Source organism: Alexandromys fortis, unplaced genomic scaffold, assembly GCF_014885135.2.
Source record: "Alexandromys fortis isolate MF-2015 unplaced genomic scaffold, M_Fortis_MF-2015_v1.1 scaffold_99, whole genome shotgun sequence".
In the NCBI taxonomy this organism is placed as follows: Eukaryota; Metazoa; Chordata; class Mammalia; order Rodentia; family Cricetidae; genus Alexandromys; species Alexandromys fortis.
In genome coordinates this window covers 874,743-897,628 of record NW_026067982.1, presented here as the reverse complement: position 1 = coordinate 897,628, position 22,886 = coordinate 874,743, and the positions used below count along the sequence as shown (strand labels likewise).

At 49.5% G+C, this 22,886-nt stretch overlaps 1 protein-coding gene across 1 annotated transcript in view; it reads left to right on the top strand.

Annotated features, from left to right (window-relative positions):
• Galnt16 (polypeptide N-acetylgalactosaminyltransferase 16) overlaps positions 1-3,111 on the top strand; it is an 80,389-nt gene extending 77,278 nt beyond the window's left edge. Inside the window, exon 15 of the mRNA XM_050158652.1 lies at positions 972-3,111. Within this exon, the coding sequence (XP_050014609.1) occupies positions 972-1,109 (138 nt within the window). The 3' untranslated portion in view covers positions 1,110-3,111. The remainder of the gene's footprint in view (positions 1-971) is intronic.
• The last annotated feature ends 19,775 nt before the right edge of the window (positions 3,112-22,886 follow it).

Here is a 22,886-nt window from a genome sequence, read left to right as displayed (position 1 = left end):
GCCCCAGCTCAGCCAACTGATAGAAACGGAGCCTGGGGCCTTGTCTCCAAAGAGAAACAAGAAATGTAGATTGGGTGGAGGAAAGGGGTTGATTTTTCCGAGACAGGGTTTCTCTGTAGCTTTGGAGCCTGTCCTGGAACTAGCTCTTGTAGACCAGGCTAGACTTGAACTCACAGAGATCCGCCTGCCTCTGCCTTCCCAGTGCTGGGATTAAAGGCGTGCGCCACCATCACCCAGCTGGAAGTGTAGATATTTATGTGATGGCTAAACTGGATTTTAAATAACACCATGCAAGCCAGATAAAACACAACTCTGGGTTGAACACAGCCCGTGGTCAGTGTTGCACCCTTTGATCTATGCAGTAACTTTGCGCCATACTACAGAAGTGAGTGCCCCAGAGAGGTACCCTGTCTGCTTTAAATGGGGGGGGGGGTGGTAAGGGCTGGGGAGACGGCAGCACAGTGACTAACGTGCTTGCTGTATAATCACGAGAACCTCAATCTGGATCCCCAGCACCCACCTAGGAGGCCAGGTTCAGCCTGTAATCTTGGCCCTGGGGAGGAGGACCCAGGACGATCCCTGGAGCTTGCTGACCAGACTAGCTGACCAGATTAGCTTCATGCTCAGTGAGAGACCCTGTACCAAAAAATCAGATAGAGTGATGGAGGGAGACAACTGCCATCAACCTCTGACCTCTGTGAATGCATACACTCACACACCTGTGCAGGAAGTACATATGCATACAGTTACACACACACTCACGCAGACACACACTTAACGCAGACACACACACACAGTGAGTAAATAAATACATTTGAGCGTGGCGTGTCCCAGGCCTATGCAGCATCACGTATGTGCACATGAAATGAATGTTGGGCTTGGAGCGTGCAGCCTCGTGTATGCTGGGTAAGCTCGTACGTAGCCGCATGTGATCCTTTTCTTCTTCCTTTCCCCCTCCTCCTTCCACCCAGAAATGGAGAAGGAAAGGCTCTTTCATCCAGCAATCTGTCAGCGGCTTCTGCCTGGAGACAAAACCTGCCCAGCTGGTGACCAGCAAGTGTCAAGCAGACGCCCCGGCCCAGCAATGGCAAATGCTGTCACACACATGATGGTAGCCCCAGCCTCCTGTACCGTCTGCATGAGACTTGGGGACCGGAAGGGGTTAGGGTGGGGGCGTGTCAAGCGGGCTGTTTCCCATCTCCTCATGTTTCTACCGGATCATCAGTACCCACCCCTACCACACATTTCTCCAAAGGTAGTTCAGGGAGGGTGTGGGGCAGGCTCCGTGCCCTCTGTGTCACCCAAGTCTTAACCCTGGGAGAGGAGATGGTTAGTGTGCAGTTGTCCTGGGCAGAGATTTGGCAGCTGCTCCTGGCCCTTTGTCTTCTCCCTTGGCCCTTTAGGAACTCCAGACGGTGGTTTGTGGGCCTTCCCCTGGTTGCCTAGCAGGGACAAGGACAGGAAGCCTACAGAGGGGCCACGTTGGGTCCCACAAGAGGACATGTGGCAGCATGCGCCGAGGCTGAAGGCAGAGGCAGCTGGAGAACAGGGAAGGGTTGAGGGGCTTGGTCAGTGGGTGGGTAAGAGAGGGATGCATCCTGGGAGATGAGGGTGGGGAACCAGACAACAACGTAGCCGGAGAAGCAGCATGAAGTGCCAGACAAAAATGAGCTCTCTTTCCAGGACATCATCCTGTCCTTGCTTTGCTAGCCCCAGGCCCCCAGCCCAACATATGCCTGCAGCCCCTCTACATTCTAGCAAGAGGCTGCAGAAGGATCCGGCCATAATTAATTAAGCAGACTCCACTTCTGCTTAGCTATATGTCAGGCCAAGACCTCACGCTTGGGGCTTTATGACCAATTGGTACCCTGTCCGCACCAACTGGCTCCTGGTCATACACCCTGGAATACCCTTGTCTTCGCTTACTGTTTTAGAGCCCCCACCCTTTCAAAGGTCTTTGCCTCTGTAAACACAGCATTATGGGGCATGGTGACTGGTCAGAATAGGATCCTCCCTCCCCCTTTCTGGAGTATAGCCGTTTCTCAATCAGTAGGAACCAGGTCACCCAGGCCAAACCTCATTCATGCTCAGACCCTTCTCCAAGCGCCAGCAGTTGCAATGGACTGCAAAGCCAAATAGTAGCTCTGTCTGTGTCGAGAAATCCCTGCTGTCTCCTCTCTTGCTACTGAGAACACCGAGACCACACGTTGGTATCATCCTGGAATCCGGGCCCTCTCCCCACCATGGGCTTCCACAGTATAATCTTGGGAAAAAGACAGTCGGTAACCAGAACTCTTGGGGTCTTTCTCCCAAAGCAAGACAGCCCAAGGAGGCCACTTTTAACCCAGGATCACCCAGTCTCTCATAGACCAGACAGCCACACATTCATAGGAAGTTTTGCATATGTATGCACAGATGCAATTTCCTAGGTGGGGGTGGAGCCTGGATTTTCCCCCCTTCCTGGTTTCCAAAGGATCTGCTCCTCTGCTCTGAATGAGCGAGCCCCCATCATCACCCTCCCTGCTGGGCCTGGCCTGGCCATCGCCAGGCGTTAGGAGCCAAGAACCTGGTTTGCGGTACCCACTCTGGAAGGTTCTCCAGCAGTTTCCTTGCACCTCTGGCTCTCACCAGCATCATCTCGGCAGTTCTGTGCCAAATCTGTGATCACCCCCTGGCTCAGCACAGGGGCCTCTCACCATGGTGACCAAGCTTCGCCCATCCTGTTTTGATGACTCTCTCACACACTGCTTCCTGCAGAACTGGCCTCAGATCCCACGAAGCTCTGGGAATCCTCCTGCTAGAGCAAGGGGCAGAGCTGAGGCTGAGACAGAGCCTCTTCTCTAGAGACTTGGACCCCGCTCCAGCGTAGACCTTGGGGTTGGGAACCTGGGCCTCTCTCTCTGTGAACTTACGAACTTCTGCTCAGCTCTGAGAAGGCCTCTCGCTGTTTCCTGTGGTCAGACCGGGCTCTGCACTTGTCAGCTGTCCATTGCGGGGACTCAGTCCAGCTCTGTTTTTGCTTTTCTTCTTGACCAAAGCATGTGCCACTAAGCTGTCCTGGAGGACACTGTCTTTATGAAACACACCTGGAATAAAACCACTTCTTCCATGTCCGCGTGTGCCGGTGCCTTTGCTTCAGATTCTGCAAGCATTCAGCTAGCTTCCACTGCCAGAGGGGAATGGGGTCCCTATCCTGTAGGAGTGAATGAAACTGAGCGTATTCGAGGTGAAGCCTCTCCTCTAGCTGGGGACAGCTGTTCTGAGGGGAGCCAGAAGGTGGGACCCAGGAAGCCGTGTCAGGATGAGCCCACGTCCCTTGCTTCCTTACACAGGCCCTTCTGCGCCTAGAAATAGAAACCCAAGGTCTTCTCTGAATAGATAGGGCCATCCCACTATGCTTTCAACAATTTTCTCTTCTTCCCTGAAGCCATCCTCGTCCCTCAGACCCGCCTTTCCTCCTGCTCTATACACTGGAAAGCATCCAGGCTTGACGGTCTTCCTGGGTAGAAACAGCAACGTCATTCTAAAAGAGTCCCACTAGCCTAGGCTGACTTAATCGGGTAGCAGATGCGCTACCTCGCAGTTTCCATGGAAACCAATAGACAATCGCCACCATTTCTGTGATCAGAAGTTGAGCCTACCTAGATAAAAATAAATATGGACTTGGTGTGCACATATACCGCAGTGGAAATCCCCAGCACTCGGGAGAAGGAGCCAGCTTGGTCTAAGAAAGCAAGTTTCGGGCCAGCCAGGGTTGTTATACAAAGAAACCATGTGTCAACCAAAAATCAAAATAAAATTAAATAAATAAACTGCAGTGGACAGGCCAGAGTGTAGCTAACAACCCCTCCTTCACCACACACACACACACACACACACACACACACCCCTCAGGGTAGCTAACTTGGGATTCTTCAAAATAATTCCTGGGACTAAAGGGCATAGAGCAAATCCCTGGCTGGCTGAAGAGCCCTCAAGCTGGCTCCCGTCTTGGGTTTGTAAGTCCTCCCTTTGTCCTCCTTCCATTCCCTCTGGGAGCCCGGCTAACTACCATTGACTAGTTAGCCTAGTGTCTTAGTTAGGTTTTATTGCTGTGAAGGACACCATGACCATGGCCACTCCTATAAAGGAAATCACTACACTGAGGCTGGCTTACAGTTCGGAGGTTCAGCCCATCATTGTCACAACGGGAAGCGTGGCAGTGTGTAAGCAGACCTGGTACTGGAGAGGTAGTTGAGAATTCTACATCTGGATCCGTGGGCAGCTGGAAGAGGCCATGAGCTGTTAGCCCTGAAATGAGCTTCTGAAACTTCACAGCCACCCCCCCACCCCCCACCCCTCCGGCCAACTTCCTCCAGCGAGGCCACACCTCCAATAACGCTTCTCCCTATGTATCTGTGGGGGCCATTTTCATTCAAGCTACCACACCCAGCTAGCTACTGGCCATTAATCACAGTTCTCACAGAAGCCTACAGGACAGTCAAGGGCTGGGGACGCAGGAGCCATGTCTGTGTTAGGGTCAACCTCCTGTTTGCCCAGCAGAAAGCTGCTCCTGGGTCCTGGGATTTGGCGTCAGTTCTCTGTTTGTCTGGTCCCCAGGCTGGTTCGTTGATTGGCTGCTGTGGTGCAGAGCACAAAGCGCAAGTGCTTGCTCCCAATATGCTCCCCCAGCCATTGGCCTCTGGTCTTCAATGGCCTCTTTTTTTCGCTCCTCATTTATACCTGTGAGAAATTATCCAGACCACACCACGGCCCATCAGGAGGCCCCAGGACTCTGTCACAGCCCTGGGTAGGTGTGGTCCTCTCCACCAGGGACCAGGGAAGGAGACCTGGAAAGGCTAGAGTTCACAATGTCCCTATGATTTCACCCAACTGTGTTGGTGTTTGTCCCCTGTGTGTGAGTCACTCCGGTATCTGAGTCACAGCTCTTCCATGAGGGAGGGGACCCAGAACTTCTTTCCTGTTAGGAGGACCTCCCTGCCAGAGTTAGACCTGGCCATGGAGCAGAGACTGTGTTCTACATACATACATACATACACACACACACAAGGGGGGGATATGTAGATAGATAGATAGATAGATAGATAGATAGATAGATAGATAATCCCCACCCAACCATTTTCTGGTGTTTTGTGCGTCCCCTGCCTGTGCTGGTCTGAGTCACTGCTTTTCCCAGAAGCAGCTTCTCTCATGGTAAGAAGACCTCCCTGCCAGGAGCTTAGCAAAGGCCTAGTCACGGAGCAGGGGAGAGACTGTGTTCTCCTGGCCAGCAGCTGCTGGTAGAGTAGCCAGTAAAGAGAACACACACACACACACACACACACACACACACACACACAGTACCTGCTCTCTGCCAGGCCCTTTTGCTAAGGTGGTGTGAGCCAACAAGACACTCTAGCCTTCTGAAAACCATGCTTCCCAACAGCTTCAGGTTCCGTCCTGGGTGCTGACTATCTTGGGCTGGGTAGGTCTAGGGGAAGCCAGGGTGGATTCAGAGGTCACCTTGCTGGGTGGCCTGGGCATCTTTGGCTGTGTACACAATGTAGTGGTGACTCAGATCAGACCATTCCCGCAGAAGGATCTGGAAAAAAGCTGCAGAGGCCAGACCTGGACTAGTAATCCTTTCTCCAGGGCTGGACTTTGTATTGGTTTGTTTTGGTTTTGGTGTGGTTTTCACTTTTCCTTTAAGGAAGCCTAGGAGACCTCACGGCCCTGGGTGGAGAGGATGGAGGTGAGTAACCCAGAAGTCCACGAAAAACGATTTGCTCCTTGCTCCCTAGGTCTCCCCTCAAGCCATCCAAAAACCAAGCCTGCCTTGTGACAGTTGTCTTTCAGTAAAGGCCTTGTGAGGACCACCTGTTCAGAGTCCCTTCAGGTTCTAGTAAATCAGTGTGGTCCTAGTGTTGTAATTTAAAAAACAAAAGCTACATGCAAGAGAGAAAGACGCTGTTACAGAACTCACATGGAGGGGTTTTATTAGGGGAAAGAGTGTGTAAAAAGGGGGAAGAGGAGACTGACCTCTGGGGACAGAAGCAGAAGAGGAGAGAGAGAGAGAGAGAGAGAGAGAGAGAGGCAGGCAGAGAAACAGGGAGAGAGAAAGGAACAGAGAGACAGAGAGACAGAAACAGACAGAGAAAAAGAGAGAAAGAAAGAGAGAGATGGGAGGTGGGTAGGGCTCTCTTAATAGGGAACATAGTGAATGTGCACAGGAGGTGCTCTTAGTGGCTGCAGCTGAGGATGGATCCTGACAGGGCCCCAAGGTCAGGCCAGTACAGATGCCTGAATGCTAAGATTCCTCCCGTTTTATTTCTTATAAAAGGCAGCAGGTGAGGCAAGGACAAGGATGCATGTTCTCAAGACTACTTCCGGCTGATCCGGGGACTGTCGTTCATCTTTGGGGACTTGGAAAAGCTGGGGTGCTGGCCACATCCTGGAGTAGCTGGCTGCCCCATTTGACAGTCCAGGCTCTGTAGAACCATCATGCACCACCCAGATCTAGAAAAATCCTGTTCAAAGTGGATTCAAGTCAATTCCCAAGGACTTAAAAAGCACCTGATCCTTTCCCATCAGCACGGCATCACCCAGCTCTGTGTCTCCAGCTCTGTGGCCAACAGCTGGTAAGCCTGCAACAACACTGGTTAGGCATGGTCAGTGGGTCTCCAAAAAACATCCCAATGGGAGCAAGGAGGTATAAATGATGACACAGTTCCCATGAATGAGGCAGAGAGGTAAGACCCAAGGGGCTGCAGTTCCCGGTGTCCCTGGAATTCAGAGAGGGTCAATTTTGAGATGGCTCAAACAGCTTTTGTGTTTTATCAGACTTACAAAGTTGGGGCCAAGGGGCCTGAGTCTGAGAGAGACACAGTCGCCTGGTACTGGGACTTCGAGAAAAGCCAGAAGGCAAGGAGGGCTGTGCTTAAGAAAGGAAGCCTCACATTCAGAGGAATGGTCAGAGGTAGGTAAACCCCGCCAGAGCCCCAGTTACCAATATTGAATGGAAGGCGAAGCTGCCAGTGAACGAGAGAGAAAGCAGATTTGGAGCAGGTGGAAGAGAGCGGATCTGTTGAGGGTGGGGCAGGTGGGCAGGGTCCCAGCATGAAGTGCGTACCTTTCATTGAGCTCTGTCACCGAGCAAATATGCCACATGCCATGGAGTAAGTGTAAAAGGTTTATTGGGGAGGGGAAAGTGAAAGGGTGAAGGGGTGATGGGGTGATGCCTCCTTCCTTCCATCAGGATCCTTGGCAGAATGTTGCAAAGGTCCCGTAAAACATCAGGGCATAGAGTGCCAGGAAGCAGATTTTTGGTAGGCTTATTCCCCATAAGCGAGGCAGAACGAGATCCAATAGCTTTTTATCAAGCGAGGATCTAATGAGAAAGGCACAAGCCACCCAGGAGAGTCATCATCCAAGGAGCAGAGGCCACAGAGCAAAGCCCTAAGGACCCGAGGGTCTGAGAGACACAGTGAGTCGTCATGCAAAGGGTGGGGGCCGAGGGCTTTGAGCCCGAGAGAGTCGTGGTTGCCTGGTACCAGGACTTAACGAGGTCAAAAGGTGAGAAACCGTGTTCAAGAGACAACTCCTCACTCGTGGGAAATAGCCAGAGGTGGAGAAGCGGGAGGGGCTCACTAATCATGCCAGTTTTGGATGGAGAGACTCGCTGGAGAAGCGAGGCTGTCCTATGTGGGCCTGGTTCCAGGATCTCGGCGTGCCTCAAACTGCCGGTGAGCAGGAGGAGGCAACACCAAGACAGCTTTTCCCAGTCAGGGAACCAATGTTACAATTAAAAAAAGAGAGAGAGAGAGAGAGCAGTGCGAGAAAGACGCTATGATACAGAATTCACCTGGAGGGGTTTTTATCAGGGAAAAGGGAGTGTAAATAGAGGAAAGAGGAGGACGACACTGTCCTCTAGGGACAGAAGCAGCAGAAGAGAAGGGGGGGGGGGGGGGCAGAGAAGCAGAAAGAGATGGGAGGTGGGCAGAGACCTGTTAAAAGGGGACGTAGTGAATGTGCACAGGAGGTGCTCTTAGTGGCTACAGCTGAGGACATAGCCTATCAGAACCCCAATGGCTGCCAGGTACAGATGCCTGAATACTAACACCTAGCTCTGCCTTAGACTTACTGACCAGATTCCTCTCTTTCAGTTGCCCAAGTGATTGAAGGCATCTATGTAAGCCTTCTGTCCTCTGCACTGGGGGGGAGAACCTGGAGGGTTAGGGCATCATTGTATTTGCTGTGGTTTGGGTTGTGTTTCTTTGTTTGAGACAGAGTCTCACTGTATAGCTCTGGCTGTTCTGGAACTTGCTGTGTAGACCAGGCTAGTCTTGGACTCATAGAGATCCGCCTGCCTCTGCTCCCAAGTGTGGGGATTAAAGGCATGTACCACCATGCAAGACTACCTCGGCAAGGTTCTGATGCATGCTTTTTCTGGTTTGGTTTGATTTTTGGTTTCTGTTTGTTTTAGTAAGGTCTCATATAGCCTAGGCTGACTTCAGCTTGCCAAGGAGCCAAAGATGTCCCTGAACTCTCGCTCCTCTTGGCCCCACTTCCCAAGCACTGGGATTCCAGGCTGGGGCCACGGTACCCAGTTTGCCTGCTCCTATTTGAGTAAGCTGGTTTGATGACTAAGTTATGGTCTTCTGACTAGAAGTTATGGGCCACAGCCTGGGGCAGAAGGCTCAGAGCTGTGTGCTGTGCCCTCACATATGCTAAGCAGGGTGCCTGCCACAGGGTTTAGACAGTGATGGATCCCTCTGGAGCAGGGGTGGGTGTGAGTCCAGGCTGAGGGCTGCGACTGAGCCAGCTACCACATGCCAGCATTTCTTTCTGTGATTTATGAGTCTCTTCTAAAAGCAGCCACGTGTGGCTGCCTTCCTTTTAGACAAGCTTCCGCCCCAAAGACCCCATTAATCAAGGAATCAGTGCCGCACCACCGGCTCTGTAAGGTACATGGTGGGCCCTCTCTGGAGCTGCTTCACCCCGTTACCTCAGAGCAGCCATTTTAACTTTCTCAGTCCTTTCTACAATTCTTTGGGGTCACGCCATCCGCAAAGGTAGGAAAGGACTCCCCGCGACATTAACACATATGTTCAAGATTAGCCAGTGTGAGCTGGAGAGATGGCTCAGTGGGTAAGAGCATTGATTGCCCTTGCAGAGGACCTGTGGGGTTTAGTTCACAGCATCCACATGGTGGCTCACAGCTATCTGTAATTCCAGTTCTAGGGGATCTGGTGCCCTCTTCTGGCCTCCTTAGGCACTGCGTATATATGGTGCACAGCTATACCTGCACGCAAAACACTAATATACACATAAAAGAAAAAGAAAAAAAAATCTTTAAAATTTTTAAAGAGTGTCCAGTTAACAGAAGGCAGAGTCAGTGCTCAAATCATGAGATCTGGTCTGGCAAGATAGATTAAGAGATGAAGGCACTTGCCATCAAACCCGCTGACCTGAATTGTAAGCCCCATTTTCCACATGGTTGGAAGGAGAGAACTTCTCCGAATTGTCCTCTGACCTCATACACATGCCATGCATATATTCTGCATGCACACAAAAATACATTTAAAATGTTTAAAATTATGATAGGTGGCTCAGGCAGGAGAAGTCCTATAAGTTCTAGGCCAACCTGGGCTATGGACCCTACCCTAAATCAAACAAAATAAAACAAAAATACTATTTTGACCCAGGATACTTGTTTCTTACCATCCTGATTGATTGCTTTGTATGTCTCGGTTCTGAGTTCACATTGACCCTGGAACTTTTGAACTGTTAGCCTCATGTTGAGGACACTGAAGCCACACAAAACTTAAACAGTCTCACAGTGAAGTCCTCCCCCGGCCACCGTGTCCCTCGTCCCATCTCCTTCCCTGGATGGATGCTGAGAAGGTTCAGTCATTTCAGGCTCAGTTGCTGTTTCATCTTTTACACAGGCAGAAGCGAATGCAGAGGCTGAATTTCCCAGAGACACATAGAATAAACACGTCAGACCTGAGGACCTGGTGTCCCTGACATTGGTACCTTCTGGAAGTCAAGAGGTGAAACCCCTGAGTGATTCAGCCCTGAGGCTCCAGGCTGCTTGGTTGGCTGGCCAGCTTCACCCCTCACCCCAGCCAGACCGCCTTTCCCTAGCTGGGACCTGCATTAAACTAACATTGTGTTTGTTCAGATCCGAATACACCAAGACCTGTGGGGCACGAGGTGTTTCAGGAAGCAAGGTGGGATCACCCAAAGTGTGCACCAGATACCTGGGTTCTGTGTTCTTACCTTTACTTGATTAGAACCAAATGTGTCCATCTGCATTAGTTCCCAGCGGCTTTAATGTGGGACCACCGGATTGGCACCCCCTGGGAGGACCAACCTTGCAGAAGCAATCACTCCATCTCTGGCTTAGCCATTCGGTGATTTTAAAAAAAAAAATGGGAACGGCACGGCAGCAGATGAAGTGGGGTGATGTCATGAAGGCCTTCTGCCCTGGAAAGCCCGTGCAGCAGTCCAGAGTGTATCAGGGCATGTGTCTGTGACCCTGCTCCCTCAGACCTTCCCCAGACACAGGGGGAGGCCTTTCAGCTCAGGCACAGTGGCCCGAGCTGAAGGTAAGCCAGGAATAGAAAATGTGGGAATCCTGGCATCCTTTTCTGTTCTGAGCTGGCCATTTATAATCGACTAAGAAAGCTTTCTTAGAGTGTTGCTTTTGACTTTGAGACGTAAGCTGGTCAGGAACTTCTACTCAACCAGGCCTTGAATGTCCTTGGCATATGGAGGCCAGGAGGAGGAGCTATGGTGGCTTCCACTTGAGGTCTTCAGAGCAGAACTGGTTCCTCTCTCGTGTACCTACCTCCCCTGCCTCATACACTCGGGTCTCCAGTAACCTGAAGCAGAGAAGAGGGGCTGTGGTTGGCCAGAGATTCTTGGAGCTATTCTGAAATTAGGTGACATTTAAAAGTGAACTGCATTAAATGCATAAAAGGGGGCCTGGTACTCAAAGGAAACCTGGTTCGTTTGCCTTGTTCATGGCTGCACCACCAGAGTGTGACATACACACAAAAATTGTCAGTAAACATTTGTTAATGAATGAATGAATGAACGAATGAATGAGGCTCTGTGTAAGGCAAAATGGACCCTTCTAGAAAGAAGTTGTGTGCTGGTTAGGTTTTTTTTTTTTTGTCAAGTTAACACAAGCTTGGATCATCTGGGAAGAGGGATCCTCAATTGAGAAAATGTCTCCATCTAATTAGGCTATAGGAGAAGTCTATGGGGGCATTTCTTGGTTAATAATGATTGGTGCGGGAGGGCTCAGCCCACTGTAGGTGATTTCCTCCCCTGGGCAGTGTTCCTGGGTATCTAAGGAAGGAAACTGAGTAAGCCATGGAGTATACGCCAGAGAGTAGTGTGTTCCTCCATGGTTCTGCTCTGGCTTCCCTTGCCGGCGTACTGTGAGCTGTCAGCCACATGAACCCATCTATCCCTCCCCAGGCTGTTTTGGCTGAGTGTGTTACCACTGGAACAGGAAGCCAACTAGGTTGTCTTTCTTGAGTCTGACCTCGACGCCAGCCCCAGCTGTGTCTGCACGAATCAAAAAGGGAATGTGTTGATGTTGGCACGGGGATAAACCCCTGTAAGCGCAGCCATTCCAGAGCCGAGGCAGGAGGATTGTGAGCTGGAGGGTAGCCTGGGTTCCCTAGACCGGCTCACCTTCCTGCCCCTCTTACATAGACAGGCATGCACTGAGCTTGTCAATTTTGCAGGTCGAGAAAGCCTGGCAGTGAAGGATCCAAGACGTGGACAAGTGATGGAAGATAAGGTAAGGGTGCCGAACACTGCTGGGTGTGTCCTGTCTGTGATCCTCTGGAATCCTAGGACTTGGGGGCAGAGGCAGGACGATCACCCACAAGTTTGAAGGCAGTCTAGTCTATCTAGTGAGTTACAGGCTAACCGGGGCTACATAAATAAAATGAAGAAATAAGTGGAAAGGGTTTCGTGAGGTTTGGCTCCTCTATTCCTAGACACCTGGCGGAGGGACCTTGGCTGTCTGCTCTTTACCTGCATCTAGAGTCAGGGTTTTCTTAGAGTTGCCTGCAGGTTTGTTTGTTTGTTTGTTTGTTTGTTTGTTGCTTTACTGAATTACAAACTCCCTGGATGCAGACCTATCCGCTGCATCTAGTACAGTGCCGGGCACACAGTAGGTACTCAATAAATACTTGCTGGATGAACGAATGCAAGGGCGTGCATAGCAATAAAAATCGCGGTCCCTTGATTATGCGAGTCAGAGTCTGAGGACACACACGCCAGCTTGTTCTCAGCTTCCTCTTCTAATTTGTCGATTGATGTGGCTTTTTAGGAAGCCAGGTGAGGTTTGACCCAGTGCAAATTTGTTTTCCGTCACTAGCAGGAGACTCGGCGTTTGTAAGTTAATGCCGCATTAGTCCTTGATTACACAGACGATGAGTGTGAGCTCGTGGATTACACAGCAGAGAGGATGCGGAGAGCCCCCGTGAGAAAGGCCTGCGAGTTAGCTGTCTGACATACTAATGAAGTCCTTAAGGGGCTAAGGCAGTGGAGGCTGCAGCTTCCAAACTGGGGAAGGCTTTCCTTAAGCTGGCAGGGGAGGGAAGCTCACAGAGGTTTCTCTGCAAGCTTTAGCCCAGGGCTATGTCTCAGCTCAGGACAGCAGAAGAGTCTCATTTATTTGCATACAAATTGCAGATGTCTACGGTCTTCGCTCAAACTATTTCTAAGTGAAATGTTATTGCTTCCCCGAAGGCTATAATTCCTGAGTTTTTCTCGTCAATATTCCTCTCACTTAAGCAGCTACTCACATTGACCCAGATTTTCCATCCCAGGAGTGCACAGGAGAGAGGAAACAGGAGAAGAAAGGGGGTGGTGGAGAGAACCTGCCTTTAGGATGTCCAGGGCCCACTCTGGGTGCTTATAGCGTTAGCTCATCCAATTCCGCAGCAGCTCGATGGGCTGGACCCTGCGTGCATCTCCGTTTGGAATGAAGAAATCCAGACTCAAGAGATGCCGTGTGCGTCACCCAAGGTCACACAGCTAGGAAAGGGCTGGACCTGGAATCCAAAGAATAAACTAACAGAATTTATTCTTAAATTATACTATCTCTGAAAAACACATATTTTTTACATTTCTTTAAACATTGAATAGTTCTGTTGAGATTGTTCACAGTTGTGCTCAGGGTCCTTGAAATCTGACCACGTGGCAAGTTCTCTGGGAGCAGCGAGCATCAAGAGCAGGATGCTGTTGGGGCGGGGTGGGGGGGTTGGTGCAAATGAAAATAGGGGGCACAGAGTGTGCACCTTTAAGAATCTCAAAGTGGGGGGCTGGAGAGATGGCTCAGTGGTTAAGAGCATTGCCTGCTCTTCCAAAGGTCTTGAGTTCAATTCCCGGCAACCACATGGTGGCTCACAACCATCTGGAATGAGGTCTGGTGCCCTCTTCTGGCCTGCAGACATACATACAGACATAATATTGTATACATAATAAATAAATAAATAAATATTAAAAAAAAAAAAGAATCTCAAAGTGGCACTGGGGAGATGGTTGAGCTGATAAAGCGCTGACCTGGTCAGCATGAGAACTGAATCCAGATGCCAGCACCCAGAAAAAGTTAGGCAGGCAGCCTGTAATCCCAGCCCTCAGGGCAGGCGAAAGAGGCTCTCAGACAAAATGACTAGCAAGACAGAGGAGGGACTGGCCAGCTCTGGATTCAGGGAGAACATGCCTAGAAAATAAAGCAAAGTGCAATCAATGGAGGAACCGAACATCTACTTCTGTGTGCACACGCATGGGGATATGTACTCACACACATGCAAGCATGCACACATACATGCTTGCAGAGTAATAAGAGAGAATCAAACGTGAGGCCTTCTCATTCAGCACCTGCCCTTCTGGGCTGCAGAAGTCAAGGCCCCGGGCCGAATGCACATCCACTGCATCCTGGTGCCTGGTACTAGCTCTGGTATGTGAGAAGCGTTCAAAATCTGTAAACAAGGTAAATAGAATAATACGTGTTTATCACCCAGTGCATCCCAAGCACTATTCTGGGCGCAAAGACAGTAGTAAACAGTGCACGTAAGGGCCCTGGCTCCCAAACATACATACTCTAGAGGGATGGAAAAAACAGTGCTCTAGAAGATGCACAGGGCTGTTCTGAGATTCACATGGAGGAAATAAAGCAGAATGGTGGGACTGAGTGACTAGGAAGGTGGCCTAGAGGGGTGGGGCTGACTCTATTGGCTTTTGCTGCAAGTCCTGGGTGTAGAAGCCACCAGGGCACCGCCTGGAAAAGTCTCCAGGTGGGATATTCGTGTAAGCCCTGGCCGAGGCCTATGCCAGCCTGACGGGCTGAGTGCCAGGGTGGGGTGCTTGGTACCCCAGTCCCCGAAGGGCTCCCTGTTGGGTCTCTGCAGTGCTCAGTTCATGCCCCTCCTACTTTCCCTTCCATTGCTCTGCTGGTCTTTCAGACTCCCGAGGTGCCCACTTTATCCACGGTTAGGTCCCTCACACAGCAGATCCCCTGCCAGCTTTTTCTCATCTTTGAAGTCTCAGTGACCTGACATGACCTCAGACTTAGAGATAGCCCCTCCCCTCGGTTTGAGGTTCGAGAGTCCTTTCTGGCACGAGCCTGCTCTCCATTGCTGACAATAAAGGACTCTTCACTGAGCGCGACCTTCTCCTGTGTCTCATCTGTGTGGTGGGCAATCTCCAATATGATCCCTTCAAGGGTTTCCACCAAATGGTGGCATGCCCTTGTGCAAGTCCTAATAAGAGAGGGCTCATTTCCTAATAAATAGAAGACATTGGAGGTCATGGAGCCTTCTTCTAGTCCAGGGTATTACGAAAGCAATCGCTTCCACCCTGGGCATTCTCGCTCTTGAATTGTTCACTCTGGAGACCCAGAGCTGCCCTGTTGTCAGAGGCTTGAGACAGAGGGCGCACGTGAGCCAGTGTAGACCTAGATCAGCACCTGGAGCGTGGGTACAGCAACCTTCATCCTGAGGCAACCAGCTGCAGGTGCTGCATCTTCCTTTGTCTCGAATCTCTCTCAGGCTGCTGGGCCAGATACAGAAACAACACAGCAGACAATGGACGAGACAGCACGGCCCAGCGGAATCTTAATAATATGCCTGGCAGCCTTTTCAGTTCAAAGCCTTTTGATATAGTACACAGTAGGAAACCAAAGCAGCCCTCAGAGCCTCACCAAACCTCAAGGCAATGTTCTGGTGCTGCAGGGAGAACTACAAAGTATCTTCATGAAATGTGATTCCGTCTGTGAAGCTGGGCTGCAGAGGGTCCCAGGCCTCTCAGGGGCAGACACGAGGTGATGGCAACAGGAATCGTCCCAGGCTTCGTTTCTAGTTGTATTTATCAGTAGCACTAAATGTTAATAAAGCATAAGGCATGAAAGCCCAGGAGCCTGGTGGCTGGGTGACGAGCATCAGCTCTCACCTCACACCTACTCGGGCAAAGTGAGGGAAAAAAGCAGGCCAGTTGCCATGTGATGGCTGTCACAGGAATACGAAGTCACCTATGTGGATGTGAACAGTTAGCAGTGTGACTATGCAGGAATGACCCCTAGCAGGGGACTAGAACCCAAGCATTGAGATGTGGATGCGGAGGGTGACCAGAAGGCTAGCATCAAAGCCTCTCCCCAAGTCCCTCCTTCCTTCCTTCCCCTCTTCTCTTTTGTGTATGTATGTGTATATGATGTGATGATGCGTGTGTTGACACTCAACTGCCACCACGTGTGCCTGGAAGTCAGAGGACAACCTTGGATGCCTCACCTTCCATCCTGTTTGCAACAGAGTCTCTTGTTTGCCCGCATCGTGCTGGCGGGCCTGTGAGCTTGCAGGATTCTTGTGTCTCTGTCTCCCATCTCATCATGGGAGCTCGGGTTCTAGACGCTATCATATCTGGATCTCAGTGGATGTGGGGGTGCAATCTTAGGTCCTCACACTGGCACAGCAAGTGCCATACCCATCAAGTCATTTCCCCACCCCAAGCCCCATCTTTCTATTAAACCTTTGGGCGTTTACCAGACCTACAGGGCAGATGCTCAGAAAACTGCTCATGGGAAGGGAAGAGGTGGTTTGCGTGGGCATGCCTAAGGGACCCCCAATGGGTAGCTCTGGGACAGCATGCTTTGGGGGCCACCAACACTGCCCCCTGTTGGGCCTGCTGAAGACTGACTCAGAGACTCTTAGACCAAACTCACAATCCCAGTTTCTGCACTCGCCAGCGCAGGAAAAATTGATGATCCACAGAAATGCTCTCCCATCGCCCAGGCCATACAGATCTCTTGTACATAGTTACGTCGGAGGCAAACACGGCTTTTCCCACAAAAGAAAGAGGCCTTGTCTCAATCCTTGAAATTTTCTGGAAGGCCTGGCTCAGAAGCCACCACTTCTGGGGACAGCAAGGTTTTTGATTTTTAGGTCCTGGAGAGCCATAGCAGTCCCCAGTCTGGAAAGTCTTTGTTCTTGACGACCTTTCAGTACCAGCACCTCAAATCCCCCACTAACAACTCCTCTGTCATCCAACCGTGACCTGCCATGGGGACTGGGGGGATGGCAGGTGACTGTGGCAGCCCCTGCTGGAACCACATCGTGGCGGAAGTGATAGCTGCGTCTCTGACAGGGCTCACAAAGGGTCAAAGACAAAGTAATCCCTGGAATGGCCAGGGCCATTGAGGGGACCAGTGTTACTGGGTGTCCTTTGCTTAGTCACCCTGGAGCAGACACTGGCTCCAGGAAGGCTCTCTCACACTTTCTTCCTCTGAGACCACAGGAGCAACACAGTGGCTAGACCTAGAATCCTGCAGCCGGCTAGGTACTTCCTCACCCAGAGCCTGGAGGTGGAGGTGGGCGTTAGCTTAACCATGGCAACTCTCCAGCCCCAGACTTCTAAGGAAGAAATAATGATCTATCCCATTTCTCTTAAATTACAGACCAGAGGCCTTAAATTCAAACATCTGTTGACAAGGACCCAGGGCCTGTCTCAGCTAAGTGATGCAATCAGTTCTTGTTAGCGTCTCCCTGCTCTCTTGAGGAGCATAAAGCAAATTACCTTTGGCAGTGAAGAGGCTTTTAGACCAACCTTTTCACAATATGTCTGGAACCTGGCATCCAGTGCAAGGATATAATTACAAAAGAGAAAGGTGTGTGGAGGATGAGTTGGCACAGGCCCTCAAACGTAGCAGAAAGTATTGCTGTTGTCTTCAAAGACAAAACATCTTTCTTAGAGCTGGCTTACGATGGACTCAAGCTCCCGACTGGAGCAGACAAGGAGTAAACCACTGGGAAGTGATTCCCCCAAGGCCTCCATCAGTGATCACCCCCATCGTCAACTAGCTTCCCCCAGCCTTGCTATCTCTCAAATGTCCTGATGATCTCCGACTCTCAGCCCCTCCACCTGTCTCTCCACCTGAAAGGCTAGCCTGCTGTTTGGCTGTTCTTTCCGTATTGTGCCTGTCATCTTTCTCCTTGTCCTCTCCTCTCACGCCAACATCCTCTCCCACGACAACTTTGTACAGTGCCTGGTACTAAAGTGTTTGCTCTTCCCCACAGTGCCGAGGACCAGCCTGCTTTTGTAGCTGATTCTGTGTCTTACAGTGCTCTGTCTGCTCCAAATAACTACTGTGCATCTAAATGGACCAGGCACTTTCTTCTTTACTTCACAGGAAGCTGTGTGACGTGCAGTTCGTTGCTATTCAGAATATGGTTACCTGGAAGTTTTGCAAACTGTAGAATGTTGCCGGGCGATGGTGGCGCACGCCTTTAATCCCAGCACTCGGGAGGCAGAGGCAGGCGGATCTTTGTGAGTTCGAGACCAGCCTGGTCTACAGAGCTAGTTCCAGGACAGGCTCCAAAGCTACAGAGAAACCCTGTCTCGAAAAACCAAAAAAAAAAAAAAAAAAAAAAATGTAGAATGTTTGCCTCACCCCAGGCCAATGAGTAACATACCCAGACATTCAGAATAAGTGCCTGCTGAATCTCCTCAGGAGCTATCTGTTGCACGTGGATTAGTTGTTGTTTTGTTTGGAGCTTGATTTTTGAGACAGGGTCTAATGTAACCCATGCTGACCTCAAACTGCCTATGTGGCTAAAAATGACCTTGAACCTCTGATCTTCTTGCCTCTACCTTCCAAGTGCCAGGATTAGGATTACAAATTGTGCCATCACGCATTTTAGAGATTGAACCTGGGCCTTCAAACACGATTAGGTAGGCAAGCACACTACCATCTGAGCTGTAGCCACAGCTACGATGGCATACATTCTACTTGCTCGTTATAAACCCGACAATACGCTTTTACTTTAAGCAGTGAATTTTTGACAGGGTCTCTATGTTCCTGGTTTTCCTGGAACTCACCATGTAGACCAAGCTGGCTTCCAACTCCCAGAGATCTACCAGCCTCTGCTTCCCAAGTGCTGGGATTAAAGTTCAAAGTTATCTATAGATACATAATGAGTTTGAGACCAGCCAGGAATATGTGATAACCTGTCTCAAAACTTCAAAAAGTATAACCTTGTATTCTAGCATGCACAATGCTGTGTTTGATCCCCAGAACTGGAGAGAGTGAGACACAGAAAAGCTTATGTGTGTATGTGTGTGTGTGTGTGTGTACTCACATTGTAGAATGCCTAAGTCAAGGTAATTAGTATGTAATGTTACATATTTTTGTGGTAAACGACTTCAAATGAAAAGACACCGATATTTCCAGTACGTCCATGGTGGCTAATGTTGCAGCCCACCCCTTTGAGAGCTTGTGGGCAGGTAACGTAGGCTCAAGAATTCACCTTGTGATAAAGATGCTAAAGAGCCTTTTGGGACACTTCTAGGACTTGATGACTGACGGCTGTGCCAACATGATGCTGGAGTGTATCACAGGGTTTGACTGCATTAGATCGCATTATGCTAAATGGGAATAATTTAACAAGGCTGCTTCCTGGAGAGAGGCCTCAAGTGTGAATGGATTGCCTTGGCTTATGCTGGGTTCTTTTTTCTCTTACAATGGCCAAGAAGTAGGCTATTTTTTAAAGCTCTTAATGTTTAGATTCTATGGAACCATGGTTCCTCTTAAAGGGAAATACTTTGAAGATAAATGCTTTTTTTTTTCCTCTTAAAAATATTCTGAGTGGGGCTGGAGAGATGCCTCAGAGGTTAAGAGCACTGACTGCTCTTCCAGAGGTCCTGAGTTCAATTCCCAGCAAGTACATGGTGACTCACGACCATCAGTAATTTGGTCGAGTTTCCTCTTCTGGCATGCAGACAGAACACTGTATACATAATAAATAAATTAAAAAAAATACTTGAGTGTTTTTGCCTGAATGTATGTATGAGCACAAGTGTGCAGTTCCTGAGGAGGCCAGAAGAGGGCATTGATCCCCTGGAACTGGAGTTACAGGTGCTTGTGAGCCACCTTGTGGGTGTTGCCGATTGAGCATGGGGCTTCTGCAAAAGCGGTAAGCACTCTTAACTACTGAGTCACCTTTTCAGCCCTAGGTACTCATTTTTCCTAGTTAATCATGGTTTCAGCTTCCCTCTATCCAGATCTTTGCCCTGTGACTGCCAGCTGCCCCCAGCTTCACTTAGATTCTTAAATCAGTCTCTCCAATCAGGCGACTGGCCCTGTGTGGATCCTCCTCATGACTGCCATCCAGAAAAATCCGAGGTGTGGGGCTCCCTCAAGTTTCTTCTTATTCAGGATTCCCAGCCTGCTGTTGCCTTGCTGACTAGCATCTCAAAAGTGAAGCTGTTCATTCATTAGTCCGAGCTTTATGGTTGTTATGGCTGGAGGTGGACGTCTGGATAATTTTGTTTTTCACTTTCTCTGGTCTGAACTCGAGTTTGAAAATTTGTAGCATGCAAACCAATACATGAAAAACAAACGAACAGCTGAATCTGTATAATGTTACTTTTATGTTATATGTTTTCAGGGCTGACCATTTGGTGCTGGATAGCCAATTGTCGAGCTCTTCCCTGGGGAAGAATATTTCCTGGCATTCCTTAGTTGTCTGTGGTTCTGTGTAGGGCTGAGGCCTCCTGAGCCTTCCCAGACACATCAGCGTTGTCAGTCATCAGCTGTGTGCCTTCCCTTCCCTCACCCGCCCCCAGGATTCTCTGTACAGACCTTGCTGTCCTAAAACTCACTCTGTAGACCAGGCTGCAGGCTGGCCTCAAACTCACAGACACCCATCTGCCTCTGCCTCCCAAGGGCTGGGATTAAAGACATGCGCCATCATGCCCAGATTATTGTTCTTGTTCAGCTCATGTTGAGGCAGCCATGATGGTGAGACTTTGTAGGTGTAGCTTCTGACATTCTCGCAGCAAAACCTCGTTCCTCTGGCTCTTATAATTTTTCTCAGGTTGTATTTGATACACACACACATATGTAACTACAATTAACGAGCAAAAAGACCATGAGTTTGAAAGAGAGCAGGAAGGAGTATATGGGAAGGTTTGGAGGGAGAAAAGGGAAGGGTAAATCATGTAATTATGTTATAATCTCAAAAGATTAAAGAAATGAAAACTTTAGACATTTCTTCTGCTTACATGTAAGTAAATTGCCCTTACTAAAAAAAATAAAAATCCAGGACAGGAAACAGTTCAGTAAAGTGCTTGCCTGATAAGTTTGAGGACCCAAGTTCAATACCCAGGTCTTTTGAAAAAGCCATCTTGAGCTGGGCAGTGATGGCACACGCCTTTAATCTCAGCACTTAGGAGAAAGAGGCAGGCAAATCTCTGTGAGTTTGAGGCCGGCCTGGTCTACAGGGCTAGTTCCAGGACAGCCAGGGCTGTTACACAGAGAAATCCCTGTCTCAAAAGGAAGAAACAAAAAGCCATCTGTAACTTCCAACTTTAGAAAAGCACAGACAGATGGACCCCTGGGACCCATCTCCTAGCCTCTGGTTAGGCGTTCTGGCCTATTTTGCTAGTTCTAGGCCAGTGGGGGGCTTGTCTCAAATTACCTGAGGAATGTATGACATCCAAGGCTGTCCTCATGCAAACACACACACACACACGTGCACTATCATGAGTGCACATACGCGTGTGTGCACACACACACACCCTTCCAAATTACCATATCACCACTCTTAAGTTTTCAGTGAACTTTGTTATATGAGTTACTTTTCCTGTTGTTAGGATAAAAATCCCTGACAAAAGAAAAAGCACCGGGATCGTAGTTGAGGATAAAGTCCTTCCCGACTGGGAAGGTGTGTGTGAGCGCACGTGCACGCACGCAAGAATCGTTGTAAGGTACTACTAAGAAGCCCTCCCTGGCCTCACGTGGGGGGTCCTCATCCCCCACTTCCCAGACATTAGACCCAGATATTTCATTTATCACACACCACGCTCCTGTACTCTTCCTGCAAATGTGCTATTTGTCTTGAATAGTGCACGGCTGAGAGCTCCTGAAATGCAAGTCAAAAGCCTTTTTGTAATTTCTCATCTTACCTGCCTCACTGAAAACTTCCTGGATTGACTTCGATGATTTTATAGTCTCTGGCTTTCCAGTTGTCTACACAGCAGAGTGCTTACTCCTTCTCATGCAAAGACCCGACAGGTTATGACTGAAAAATCTTCTAAGGCTACCTGCAGCCTAAGCCTTAGCTTGATTTCTAAGGCCCTGTGGTCATAGTTTTGACTTTTATCTATGTTATATGGTCGCTTTACTCCAAGCACGGTGGCTTACTATCCAAGGCCACATCCCCTCCCTGCCTATCCTATCTTCCTGTCCGTCCACGTCCTGTTTAAGCCGCCCTCTAGCCAGGCTGTGACTCCAGCTGCTCAGGAGATAGAAGACAAGGACCACTTGAGCCCACAAGTTTGAGGCCAGGTTTGGCAACAGTTAGAATGTCTCAGAAACAAATCCCTCCGAATTAGAGAGAGGGGCTTCCTTCGTGGAGCCGGCTAGACGTGCCCTCCATCTTAAACTTCTCAAGTGCGGATTAGGGGTTGACACAAGTTCTGCTCTACAAACTTGACTGTGGGTTGGCTTTCAGCTTTATTCTTGAGAGGATGGAATAATTTGCTACTAGACAAGATTGCCTATTATGGAAATAATGGCCCTCAACTGGCAAATTATACCTAAACGGGGGAAATTACAGACTCAAGGACGGAGAACAGCTATTTCTTGCAAAATATTATTTTAAGGTGTGTTGCTTTTGTTTATGCTGCATTTGTTTAATTCCGTGAAGCTGTGATTCTTTGCCTGTCTACAACACCTGATGGTCCTAACAAAGAGCTGAACAGCCAATAGCGAGGCAGGAACAAGGAAAAGCGGGGCTGGCAGACAGAGGAACGAGGAAGAGGAGGAGCAATGAGAGAACAAGGAGAGGAGAAAGCTAAGGGCCTGTAGGGGCCGGATTATACAGGCCATATTCCTACATTTTATGGCAGTCAGAATTCTGAGTGACCTGGTAAGGCACAATTTGCACCTTTCACATAGAAGGTGGTCGCCTAGCCTTCTGATAGTGAGACAACCTGACACCATCCCAAGTAAAGGGTCAGGATATGTTCTGCTCCTCCTACTGTAATTTAGGAGGCCACTTAGGAAGAGGTGTTTTTCAGAATGTGACAGAGCAGGCATAGGTGTGGCAGTGGCCTAAGTCATTCTCCCTGTTGCCTAGGAAACAATGAGCTTCCCCCTCAGTTTACGTTTTGATATAAAAGCTGTTTGGAGAATAAACATGGGTGATTTTTCAGGATATGAGTTCAGGACTTCTTGAAAGATCACTATATTCCCATATAGTCACGTGAATTGTTTTAATTCTCACACCTCCACTCTAGCACGAGAAATGGTTTAGGACCCTGACAGCCACCCAGCTACACAGCCAGTCACAGAGTAAGAGCGAAAGGAAGATGTGCAGAAGAAA